This window comes from Sinocyclocheilus anshuiensis, unplaced genomic scaffold (genome assembly GCF_001515605.1).
Source record: "Sinocyclocheilus anshuiensis isolate Anshui unplaced genomic scaffold, SAMN03320099.WGS_v1.1 scaffold363, whole genome shotgun sequence".
In the NCBI taxonomy this organism is placed as follows: Eukaryota; Metazoa; Chordata; class Actinopteri; order Cypriniformes; family Cyprinidae; genus Sinocyclocheilus; species Sinocyclocheilus anshuiensis.
The window spans coordinates 1,247,761-1,261,228 of record NW_015552568.1 but is presented as its reverse complement, the minus strand read 5'-3'; the positions used below and the strand labels follow the sequence as shown (position 1 = coordinate 1,261,228).

Sequence of the window (13,468 nt, the reverse complement as noted above, 5' to 3'; positions counted from 1 at the left end):
CAGATCACATAATTCAGTGGACAATTAATAGAAATGTTATTCTGTATAAAGAACAAGTGAGAATAAATCTGTTCTCAAATACCAACGATAACAAGAACTCAGCTTCCACTCTCTTCTCTTATCCGGGATACTCTTCTTCTGTGTTAGTTTACACTGGTTTTCGAAACAGTGCCACCACTCTTGCCTTTTTGTGCAACAGCAGCTGCTCCGGTCACGTGATCCTTGCTCAAATCTTATTGGACGGCCCGTGTTTTCGCTTTGCAAAACTGAAAAGATTCGTCGGACTGGTGCGGAAAAAAAAACATTCGCATTGTCGGGACGCGAATGTTCGTGGTCTATGTGGAAGCCTCCATAGAAATGTATTGTTTTATTCCAGTGCGTCATCGCGTCCAATATTCGTTTTGCTTTTTCGCGCTCAGTGTGGAAATGTCTTTAGCCAAAAGCAAAAGGCCCATAATGCATTGCAGCAAGCTCAGTTTTCTCTGCTCCAGTGTTGTTAGCTAACACTAAAACCATTAAAAATCATATTCATTCATTAAAATGAAGCTAAAATAAAATGTTACATGAAAAACTTAAACTTTAAAAAACTTAAAAATTAGAAATGTAAGTTATAAAGAAATAAAACAAGTTGAAGTACTAAAATTAAGTAAAACAAATAAAAATAAAGTTAAGTAAAACCATAAAAAATAATGACAAAATCACATGATGAAGTTACTAAAACTATTACAAACCATTTTCGATAACTGAAATGAAGTTGAAATAAAACATAAATATTAGATGAAAAACAAAAACTTTAAAAAAAGTGTCAAAATTAGAAATGTTGCCTTGGCAAATAACTAAAAATAAGTTAAAGTACTAAAATAACTAAATAAGAAATAAAAAGTTAACTAGAAACAAAACAAAAAAAACTAAATGACAAAACCACATAAAATTACTAAAATTAAAATGAAAACTGAAAATATATTAGCGGATTCAAAATATCAATACTATAATAGTATATAAATAATAATACAATTAACAACCGCTCAGCTCAGAAGGTAAATTATGATTAAAAAAACATTTCAAGAGTATAGACAGAAAATGAAAATTTCACTCTAGTTGTGTATACTTAAAGAGTTCTGCCAAATATGTCGATTTTCTAGAGTATCGCTTGTCAGGAAAGACAATTTACTTGGCAGCCATCTTATTAGTGCCCTTCAGTCATGTAAGTACAGCTTCTATATATTATGAATAAGGAAAGACTGAAAGCTGTTTGTCAATGTGACATTTAAATAACATTTCATATCAGGAATAAAATCTGACAACAATGACATCACTTGTTCTGCCTTAGAAGGAAAATCCCCATGTAGACAGCAGTAGAGCTCACTAGGTTTTAGAACTGAGCCATGGACTGAAGTAGTCATGAAAGAGCAAAGTGAGGGGGTATATAAGACCAAATTCAATGAAATTACAAAATCATTGTTATTACCCGTCAGCCTGATGCATTATTGCATTCACTCAATAACGTAATTACACAAGAATCATAATCCTGCTATGACAAATAACAGCAGGAAATGGCCCAGAGGCTCAATACATGTTTGAAAACAGATGACTGGAGTCACTACAGATGTTCATGTGAGCGATGTTGCTGTTTTAGAAGCTTTATTGCAGTAGTGTTAATGACCTAGCAGAGAGGCAGCAATTAAATATTACCACTCGTACTGAGTAATGGTTCAATTACACATCTGAGCTTTGCCCTTTAAGAACACGTCATCAGAAACGTCTGCATTTATGGGAAATGAGGATATTGTGGGCTTGATGGAAACTCACCGATATAGGAACAGGCTCTTGAAATTCTGTACTGAGCTCATGACAAAACACGTGCAGCAGCAAGCGCTCACAACGCTAAAAATACAGGAAGAGGAGAGAAGAAACATTAACAATCTGCAGTTGTGCAAAAACTTGAAATATATTAATGAGGAACTCTGGTGGACAAGCTTTGTAGACCATATCTGATTGCTGGGTCACTAAGGTTCACATTTTTAGCAAATATTTTAAAGCCAAACATCATTACTGTTTGTCAAAACAATATACTGTGCATAATTTATATTAAATTATAGAGTGTCTGGTATGAAGTATTGGGATAAATTAAATCACACAAAAGCAATCTTACTTTGCCAGTCAACCAATTAGGGCTAAAGTACTATGTGCTCCCCATAGTTCACTCATTTTTTAAATATGATTGTGTTTGTTTCTCAGTGTGACTCACTCGCTGGTCCTCTGGACTCATTGCCGTCTCACTCTTGTCCTTCTTACTGGGTGGATCGTCATCACAGTTGTATTCCATCTCTGGATTTGTGAGACTTCTGCAGAAGGTGCACATCCAATCTCCACTGCAGCAGAATGAAGGTATAACATCATTTAACACACACATCACACAAAAAGGAATTAAAGCCTTAAAACATTCATACATGTTTGTTTTTACCCTGAAGTCCATTTATTAATATTAGTCCAAGTTTCTAACCATAATTTAGGTTTTCAAGAATATTTTCCAACCTCTCTCTGACCTACAAGCTTTTACGCTACTGAACTTTTATGACCACAATACAGTATGTAAATTACCTCTCTGTTATGATGATTGCTTCTATTGTCCTCATTTGTAAGTCACTTTGGATAAAAGTGTCTGCTAAATGACTAAATTAAAATGTAAATGTAAGGCTATGCTAGCTTCATTGGCACTGTAAATGCTTGCTCAGTGCCCTTGGTTTCATTTAACCATATGTACCAACTTGATGGCTAAATCTGACCTACAAGCTTTTACGCTACTGAACTTTTATGACCACAATACAGTATGTAAATGACCTCTCTGTTATGACTGGCTAAACAAATTGGTCAGTTATTTATCTCTCTGCTCATTTTGCTTGCCCAAGTTAAGTATTAGTGCATGGTCTAACAAGCTGTGCAAAAAAAATTTGAATAATTAACAACATAATAATTTAACATTGATATTATACCACCGCGCCCTTTTAGAGCCAACAATCCCCGGTGGGCACAGTGGTATAATATCAATGCATTCTCTATTCAATCTACTTGTTTTCTTTTTATTTATTATAAAAAATGCCTCTAACACTAGCGCTCTCTATTCTTTTACTATTCTTTCAACTTATTATGAAAAAACCTTGCTACATGTATTGCATTAGACTATTATGGTTCGGAAGTCAGTTGCTAGTTCCGCCTTCTCGATGACATCACGCGCGTCGTTAAAGACGGCACGCGATGAATGGTCGGGAAGCAACGTGTAGTCTGACATGTTTCTTGTCCACGACACGACAAGATTTTAGGAGTCAAAACCGTGTAATCTGACACTGACTATCGTGACCGACAAAAATATTGTGTAGTCTGAACCCAGCATAAGACAGATGACGTGTCATGAAATGCTATTGGTAGAATCTTAGAAAACTATGACAATTTGTCACTGGTGTTACAAATAAAAATAAAATAAAATAAAATTAGTCATTTATGAATAGAAATGCTATCGGTGGCATGAAATTTTTTAAATAAAATAAAAGAATATGCTATTAATGGCATCTTAAAAATCTAATAATAATAATAAAAATACATTTTAAACAAATAAAAAAGGTAAACTGAATATATAAATGAATAAATAATAGAATAATTTAAGAAATAAAAAAATAGTCATAATTAGAAATTCTACAGATAGCATCTTAATAAAAATACAAAAAAAAAATAAAATAAAAAATCCAATACTAGTCAGTTATGATTAGTAAATGTAACGATGTAAATAAATACAATCAGCTTTAATGGTAATTTCCTACATTTAGATAATGAGTAGCAAATGATCTGCGGTTAACCAAAGTGACAGACAACTAGGATTAAGTGTCGTACTCAAGCACACATTGCTAATAGTTCACCGATTGCAACTTGTTGGGTTCAAGCCCATAACCTTTCAGTTACCAGGCCAGATGTACTACACAAAAACAGCATTAATGCTGAATTAAATGTGTTGCATCATCTGTATAAATAAAGCCACATTCTTTACCTGGGAGAAGATTTGAGTGTTGGGATATGGCAGGTCATGTGGAAGACTTTAGGACAGCGATCACAGCACAGCAGTTCTCCTCCATTCTGACACACGCCACACCAGTCCTCGTTTGGGTCGTCTTCCTTTCCTACAGTGGTCTGGCTGTTGGCGTTAGCGGTGCTCCCCTGCTGACTACCATTTGACGCGGTGGTCCCATTGGTTAGAGGTGCGCTGGAGTTTGACTTCGTACAGGATGAGCGCTGATTGCTCTGTGGTTCAGATTTAACATTTTCACCAAGTGTTCTTAAAATGTCCTGGACTGAACCGGTGGACACGGAGCCAAGGACAGGAAGAGGGGGAGTTAGGCTTCCTTCTGGGCTGCTCATCTGGTTTGAGGAAGAAGAAGAGCAACAGAAAGACATTGCATAACATGAAACAAACTGTATCTCTCAGAACCAAGAAGAAACAAAATAAACTTATTCATATTCGTAAGAAACTGTAAGCTGAAGATAAATACCATGCAAGCACTCCGTCTGCCATCTTTACAGTGCTCTGTTTTGACGTTTGCTCCAGAATAGCTACATTCTTCCTCAACTCCCGGTTCCTGTTTGACCTTCACCTGGTCCACTGCCGTGTTCCCCATCCCAGGTCTACCAGCTGACCCACAACTGAACCCACACACATAAGCAAAGACAGAAGACACAAATAACACTTTTTCACTCAATGTCTCTTTTTTCAGATATACAGTTCCTAAGCTATAATTAACAACTGCTGATATTACTGCAAGTAATATTATTCAAAGAACAGAAACAAGATTTTTTTTTTTAAATGCAAATGCTGACCTGCCCCTGCTGCCCGTGCTTGACGTGCTGGATGGACGAGCTGGAGTGTGAGAATTAGATAAACCTAGAGAAGAGATACAGAGAGAGTGTTAAAAGAATCAAATCTTTAGAAAATTAACAAGTTAGCAGATATTGTTATAGCTGAGGGCAAAAACCAATCTAACCAGTCTAAGTTTTAATAATGCATATTTCTGTCAATTTCCAAGAGGTACAAAATTCAAAATTAATCAGAATTTTGTAAAATCGCTAAATTATCAACTTAATATATGCCGATGGTTATAGTTGGCATGATCATTAAAATTCTGGATGTCAATTAAGTGTCATAAGAAACTGCATTTAACAAACTTAAGTATTCACTTTGAATCATATAAATCATTTACAAATGTATGATTTAATTTAAGGCTTTGTAAAAAAAAAAAAACAATTCACTAGGTAGAATGATATGAATAATATTTTAAATATTTAAAAAAATTTTAAACAGAATGGCTGATTTAATTTGGAGAAGCTATAAAATATTGCACGTTATCACCCTATATTCACTTAGAATTTCCTTATTTGAAAGTAAAGTGCACAACAGTGTTAATATTATTTATATAACAGTATTAACGGTATTTATTCATATTTTAAATTTGCTTTTGCTTTCCGTTTTCATTTTACTTTTACTCATTTTGTTGTGCTTGTCTCATTTTTATTTTTATTGATTTTTTAGCATCTTTTTTAGCAGTTTTAGTGTTTTTAGTACTTCAACTTATTTCAGATAGCGGCCTAGGCAACATTTCTAACTTTTAATGTTTTTCATCCATTAATTGTTTTTTTATTTAAATTACCGAAAATTGTTTTTTGATAGTTTTAGTTATCGTAACAATGGTGCACAGCAATGCATGTATATGCTAGCTGGAGTTGTTGGCGGAATTGGCACATAAGGCTGTGTGGTGAAGTAGCATATGGCATTAATAATGCAGCCTGAGCCCCAGGGTTGGTGCATATGGTTGGATGGGAGACTTTGCCATACGGAACCAGAGGCACTGAGCCAGGCAACTAGCATTGCCTTGGCCCCCCAGGTTGGTTGGATAGGAGTTTATGCCATATAGTACCGAGAGCAAGATGAGTATGGCATATATTAAGCATATATAAATATTATACATACCAAATTCTGATGTGCATGAATATTTCATGACATTATTTAAATGCATGCTAATTTACACGAACATTTGGAATCCAAATTATTCATGTTAAAAATTCACCCAGAAAATACCTGACGATCCTGGGGAATGTGTAGAAGGTCCCGGTGAGGGATTGGTGGGGCCAACAGCAGGATATGAACTAGCAGAAATATATCGACTGAGAATGTTATCCAGTGTGCTCGAACCGGCATCTTCAAGCTGAAAATTACAAAAACAAAAAACACATGAGCTCTAAATCAATTCAGCTTTGTTTAATTTTGCTTCGGTTAAGGAAGCGTCTGTTATATAAAAAACAATAATAGCAGATCCAAGCATAGGGATTGTCTTTGTCTCGTTGCCTTAGGTGCCTTAAACCTAATTATATTTAAAACCTTTATTACATTTAGGCCCAACAGTTATTACATTTAAATGCTTTATTACATTTAAGCCCAAATGTTATTACATTTAGGTCCTTTATTAAATTTCCACCTGAGTATTAGATTTGTATCCTCATGATCGCACTTTCTGGGGTTTGAACTTACAACCTTTGGGTTACCAGGCCAGATCTATAACCACTAAATCATTCCACAACATCCAATCATCTGACAATCAGTCTAAGGAAATGCAATAGTACGTTACCTGAATGGGAGGGATGTCAGGCAGGCAAGGCAGGTTTTCGGGGTTGGTGACTGATGGTATGAGCTCTATGGGGGCGACAACAGGACTAGTGGGGCCACGGTGAATGTAGGCATTGGCCATACTGGCACTGGTGGGACTGGTGGGGTTGGCAGCACTAATGTTGTGTAGCGACGCCACAGGGAAGGGCCCAGCATGCCCAGGATTAGAGTGCTATGAGGGGAAAAAAGGGAAAGGTGTTGGAAAATGGCAAAAATTCTTTCATACAGCAGGTACATTTACTTTTTTCTGAATGTGGAATGTGTTGTTGTTTATATTAGCCCTGTGTAAAAGACAAGACAATTTACTAATTTTTTTCTCAAACAAAAATAAAGAAAACAACATCTGAAAACCCTAAGCCTCTATATTAAAGACACTGAATAGCTGCGTCCGGCCCGTTTAAAGCACTGGCTCGCACTGGCCCGACAGTGGAAAAGCGGCTAATGTCTTTATAAATATTATTAGAGTATGAATAAGAATGTTAAGCAGCGCTAAGAAATTACTCACTACTTACTCAAATAATGACACAGTATGTGTTAAAACTGGCTGTTTAAAGTATTAAACAACATACATTTTTATTTACTGGTTTAATAAATTATCTGAAATGTTTATTTTATGAATTATATTACTAGGTATTGCATATTGTAAATGTCAGAAAAACTCCAGTCATTTTGGAAATGTTCCAGGATTTTTTAGAAACTTTCGGAAATGTTTGGAAATTTTGGAAGTTTCTGGAAATTTACCGGAAATTTTCCACCCTTGCAACCCTAAATAAAAAAAATTATATATATACATATATACATATATATATATATATATATTGGTCAGCTCAACAATATTTCAATGCAAAGTTCTCTAGAAAATAATAATAATAATAATAATTATTATTATTATTACTATATTTAACTAATAATTTAGAATGACTGGAAAAATCATGCAAAGTTGTGAATATTGTAAAAAGTTTGAAAATTCAACCCACGTTGCTGACACCATGATCTGAACGGGTGTAATAGACCTAGTCGATTTCCAGGTTTTTTTCAGTCCTTAGGGTGTGCTGTGTCTGCTCTGTCTGCACAGTGTGTTTTAGCTCTGCTGAGAGACTCACATAGTGCCTGCAGTAACCAGGTGCGATCAAAATCATCCAAGGAAAAGAGAGACATCTTAAAATTTTGGTTTTTATCATATGACCTGCTAGAGTCTCTGCACTGACCTGTCTCTGTAATTGAGGCTGCATCATAGGATATGGTTGCCCGTTGAGTCGGGGCTGCACTGAAGGCATGCGGTTCTGCGCTGATACCATGCGCATGTGATGAGGTGGATACATGTGGGAGGAGCCATTGACCCCACCCCTCTGGAGGGCCTGCATACTAATGAGCCTTGGTGGCTGAAAAGCAAGACAGAGGAAGAAATGACAACCGGGCCCTTAGAACAACAAATCATACAATCAGGAATAAACACGTCGGATGACTATAATTTCAAAATCAGAATAAACAAAATATAATTTTGCTGACATCCATTCTGAACAAATCGAAAAGTTATTTCAAAATTAAAACTCACTTTTAGGAAGAAAGAGATATAACACTAAAAGAATGTAGTGTTTAACAATGTTCATCTGACAAATATGAAGCTTAACCAGAAAGACCTTAATGGTCATCAACTTTCACCGAAAAACAGAGCTGGGCAACCAGGTTTTCCAGCTTTACAAGCTTTCCTAGTTAAACAGCACACTGGTCCAGAATAAACCAGACATGTGTGGAAAAGCAGGCAAGATCTAATCTCTAACTTACCGGTTGCTGTATACTGGTTATCTGTGGTGGACCTCCTTGTCTGGGATGCTGGGACATCTGTGAGGCGATGCGCATCTGCTGCTGAATTTGTTGCTGCTGCTGCTGCTGCTGCTGCTGTTGTTGGTGCTGCTGCTGCTGTTGGTGCTGGTGCTTCTGAGCGATTGCAGCCTGCTGCATGTGCTGCAACCTCAGCTGGGCCAGGTTGATCTGTCCTGAGTGCTTACCTGGGTGATTGTGACTGGGAGAGATCTGCTGATTGACCATCATTTGGGGAGGAGGAGCAGTATGTGGCACTTTTTCAATAACCAGATTGCCTGGACAAAAAAGGAGAGAATGCACCTGAAAGCATATAAACGCCTGTTCACACCAAGTCTGAATTCACACCATGCTCTGAAAAAGTAAAAAAATAAAATAAAATAAAATAAAATACTGTATTATGATAGTTCGGGGGGAAAAAAAAAATAAAACAAAAATGATGCAATATGATATTCCTATACTATTAATAATAAATGTTTATTAAAACAAATTGTAAATAAAAACACAATAATACGATATTTCACACCAAAATGTTTAATTTTAATATATATAAACAAAACAAAATGCAATACACTAAAATCGGCCGCAGTAATTTAAAAAACTAAATTAAATTAAAAAAAATTAAAAAACTGTAAAATTATATTTCAGACACAATGTTAAATTTTTTAATGTATTCATGAAAATGTAAACTTGGTGTAAAAGGACTTTTGCTCTGTGTGCGCTATAAAAACAGGTTTCCGCTGCAAGTTTAGTTAGTGTTGAGTCAGTACCAAGGTTAACCACATTCTTGGCCCAGAAGGTGGGGTCGCAGAAGAAGCGGACTGCTCCATTACTTTGAGGTACTGGGTCCACACGGGCCTTCATAATGAAATGCAGCTGGTATGTGATCTACAGTGTTGACAAAATCCAAAAAAAAAGCAAATGAGGAAAGACACAAAGTACAGAAGAGTCTACAATAGCAATGCTGTTTGTCATTTAAGTAACTGATGTCAGCAAGGTCCAGATCCTGATTAAACAACATCCTTTAAAATGAAGGAAGTAGTTATGTTTGAAATAGTGTAAGTGGCATCTCCAAAGACAGTACTGTTATTGATGGAAGGTGTAGTGCCAATACAAATGACACATTTGCAAAAACAGAACCTAAAAGAAAAGTAAACAGGTGTTTTTGTAAAAGAAATAAGGCTGACCAGTCTCTTGCTGTAGAGCAGGGCTGTGCTGCTTCCATTGCTGATGGCCCAGTTGGTGAAGTTGAGCACATGGATGATCTGCTGGGCCAGGCAGCTGATGTCCCTCTGTTGGCTTAGCAGCTTCACACTCCTCTCTTTGGTCACACTCTTTACACGGTGATGGAGGGAATGATAAGGGAAGAGAAGAATATTATGAATGACTGAAATGAAACAAATTCTGGGCCTCAAAATGATGAACTTTCTAATGCCAAACTAGGAACCATTAACATCAGATGCAGAGAGGCAAGGTAATTGTGATCCAGAACAAATTGTGAAATTGTGTTTCCAGAACAACAAAAACTAGACTTGTGGCTTGTGCACAACAAAACTAGATGAAACACTAAGATAACACTTAACTTAAACACTAGATAAAAAAACTAAATCACCAGTGTTATTTTAGTATTATTTTTTATTAAAGTATTTAGAATTGGCTTTTATTTTTATATAATGTTTTCATCTTAATTTTAGTTTATGTTTTAGCAATTCTGTTATGCACTTTGGTCATTTTATTAGATTTTGTTTTAATTAATTCCTTTTAGCTTTAATTTGTTTTTATTTCAGTTTTTGCTTTGGTAATTTTATAACTTATTTCAGTTAGTCCCAAAGCAATTTTCACATTTTTTAAACATTTTGTTTTAATTAATTCCTTTTAGCTTTAATTTGTTTTTATTTCAGTTTTTGCTTTGGTAATTTTATAACTTATTTCAGTTAGTCCCAAAGCAATTTTCACATTTTTTAAACCTTTTTTTTTTTTTTTTTTAAGTTTGTCATATAATATTTATATTGTTACAGCTTAATTTTGTTTAATGAAAATCATTTTTAAAAGTTTTACTTTCCAACAAGATCACTGGTTTACGCTGAAAAGTACAATGTGGTAATGTGACACACATTCAGATGTCACACATTCCATGTATGTCACACGGCACACTTTATTTTCACACTTTATACTCCATCCATCTAAAACAAAATCTAAAAATTGAGAATTTTATTCATTGTAACACCACCTCAGGGCATCAAAGCAATAAAGTAGTCAGTTATCTCACTGTTCTGCTCTGCTCTTAGGTCAGTGGAAATTAAATGTGGGCAGTTTCTGATGTCTGGAGTCAGAAGACAGTCCTCTTAAAATCTGTTCACAAGCAGTCACAAATGACAAGTTTATACCAGGGAAAGATAGCCATCTGCCTCTGCTGCCCACTTGTGATCGGATCACCAGAAATGGACATTAACATCAGGCGTAAATATAGACTCTGGTTGCTTAAAGTTTCACCACACTTGAAGGGCTTTCATCAGTTATGAGATGAGAACAGTGAAGACTCCCTGAAGATGTAACATCAAACACTGTGACATCTGCAGGGCTCGATTCATCACAGACTGGTGTGAATTGGAGTAAAATGTGTCAATTGGGGCTAAATTGGGTTGAGCCCTGAAGGACAGTGTTGTAGGTGTCTAATAAGCAGCACTTCTCTTTTCAGCCATCCGCTTGCTGCATTTTCACATTTGGCCTCTCTCAAACATCTTCAGTGTCCAAACTCTTCCTTGAACATGTCATTCTTGTCTTTCAGATGTCGATACATTGTTGTATTGTGCCCAGAGGGGTTCATACTTGCCTCATCCATTTCTAAACTCAGGTAATTTTGTTCATACCCTAGCAGTTTTGCTTCAATTCACACCATCAATAAAAGATTCCTCCACAACAATTCGCAAGATCTATAGCATGTGATAAGATTCACACAAGGTGGTTGCTGGAAAAACACAATGACTTTGTTTGCACTAGGTATTAACATGCATCCTAGGTGATCCAATCACAAATGGTCAGTTGAGACAAATCACTGTTTACATCTAGATTTACCATGTAGCTCCAATGCATCACCTGTGACCACTCAGGATCAGATTTCATCTCTTGATACATGCATCATTTACTGCACCATGTGTTACCGCATGTTAAATATGCATAACCACAAACATGACATCCTGAAAGCTTGTTATTTTTAGTGACGCAGCTTCAACAACTAAACTTTGAATACACTTGCATCACATGATCTACATTTATTAATTTAGCAGACGCTTTCATCTAAATTGAATTATCTGTGCTTCTGCATAAAGGGCTTTTCAATTTTTCTCTTTTAAATACACAGTTGTTTTCTTTAAAGTTGTAATGGCTCCCCAGTTTAAAACCCTTGTTTTGTTGTAAAGGTTGATTGAATGGTCAATATAGCTTTATGTGAGTGTACTGCATATATGTGAATAAAGTTGGATATACAAATATTTAACTTTATATATACAGCTGTGCAATAACAGTTCACATTTTGCAATGGCAAAAACAATCACATCCAAGATCTCCAAGAGTATATATTGCTTTATGCAAGCATATATAATTATTGCAACAATATAAATTGTGACAAAGAGTCAATCAGTAGTACATTGCAAGAATGTAAAAAATACAACAAGGTTTAACCAAATTAGGCCTAATAGATACATAAATAATGCAAAAAATGAATGAATGAATTAATTAATTAATGAATAGCTATCTAATGGTATAGTACTACGGTGAGTATGGGGAAAAATAAATGACTTAATAGTAACTAAAAATGTTCCAAATAATATTTTACCACTATTTGCATTAAATAGTATAAATAGCAGAAAATCCTGCTATTTTTACAAAGTGTAAATAGAATCTATCGCTATCTGCACTTAGTGTAAATAACACATCGCTAAGAAAATGCTGCTATTTTCACTTACTGTAAATAGCATCTATCGCTTTTTGCACTTAGTGTAAACAGAATCCATTGCTATTTGCAATTGTAAATAGCATCTATTGCTGTAAATATGCTATTTTCACTTACTGTAAACAGCATCTATCGCTATTTACACTTAGTGCAAATAGCCGCTGCCCTTTTCCATAGTATAAATTAGGTCTTTATGCGTAAAAATATATGGCTGCCTTTCAAATTTTAGGATAGGGGTCCTTTGCGCATATTTGGGAGTCGGAGGCATACAGCATTCATAGCCACGCAGAGAATAGTCGGGGACAGAACTAGAATAGGGGACAGAATAGTTGGGGACAGAACTGGCGAAGCTAACTTCCCTTTTCCTAACTTACCAATACGAGTGTCCTGTCCATGGGGCCCTTGCACCGGGACGGTGATCTTTCGCTCCGGCTGCGGGATGCACTTGAGGCAGAAGGAGTGCAGGCAGGGCAGGAGTTTGGGTTCACAGTCGCGGTTCTGGAGACTCTGTTTACACACAGCGCACGTATCCAGTAGGTTTATCGGGGCGGCAGGGGTTGAAGAGGAGGAGGTTGAGGATGCTGGTGGTGGAGGCGACATCTCGTTAATGAGAGCGGGTGATGCGCCAGCAGCGGTGCTGTCCGCTGAGGAGGAGGAGGAGGAGGAGGAGGACGGCGGCGGAGGCTCGGTGCTCTCGGTATTTGGGGTCCCGTCTGTAGCTCCGCCGCCGCTGCTGGATGTCGTCAGCGCTTGGGGAACGGTCTCTTGAGACTTGAGCTCGTCTGCTCCTTCCTTCGGCTCCGAGTCGATTAAAATCACCGCGTCTGGGTCCTTTGAGCCGCTGTCTCCGTTATCTTCTGTTCCCGAAGTCCCTACCTCCATATTTGCGGAGCTCTCAGTACAATCTTGGCCTTTGTTGTCCGCCATCTTTGCTCCTCTTTAAACCGCCTGACGTTCGACGCGCTCAGAATATCCGATGGGTGTGACGTCAT

General features: G+C 36.6%; 1 protein-coding gene across 1 annotated transcript in view; it reads right to left on the bottom strand.

The window, feature by feature from the left end:
* LOC107664979 (E3 ubiquitin-protein ligase TRIM33-like) overlaps window positions 1-13,468 on the bottom strand; it is a 27,011-nt gene extending 13,543 nt beyond the window's left edge. The window contains 14 exon segments of the mRNA XM_016455683.1: window positions 1,810-1,884; window positions 2,249-2,372; window positions 4,040-4,407; window positions 4,539-4,689; window positions 4,864-4,927; window positions 6,119-6,245; window positions 6,666-6,875; window positions 7,912-8,085; window positions 8,489-8,802; window positions 9,295-9,412; window positions 9,712-9,858; window positions 12,747-13,123; window positions 13,126-13,148; window positions 13,150-13,468. Coding sequence (XP_016311169.1) covers window positions 1,810-1,884; window positions 2,249-2,372; window positions 4,040-4,407; window positions 4,539-4,689; window positions 4,864-4,927; window positions 6,119-6,245; window positions 6,666-6,875; window positions 7,912-8,085; window positions 8,489-8,802; window positions 9,295-9,412; window positions 9,712-9,858; window positions 12,747-13,123; window positions 13,126-13,148; window positions 13,150-13,403 — 2,526 coding nt within the window. The 5' untranslated portion in view covers window positions 13,404-13,468.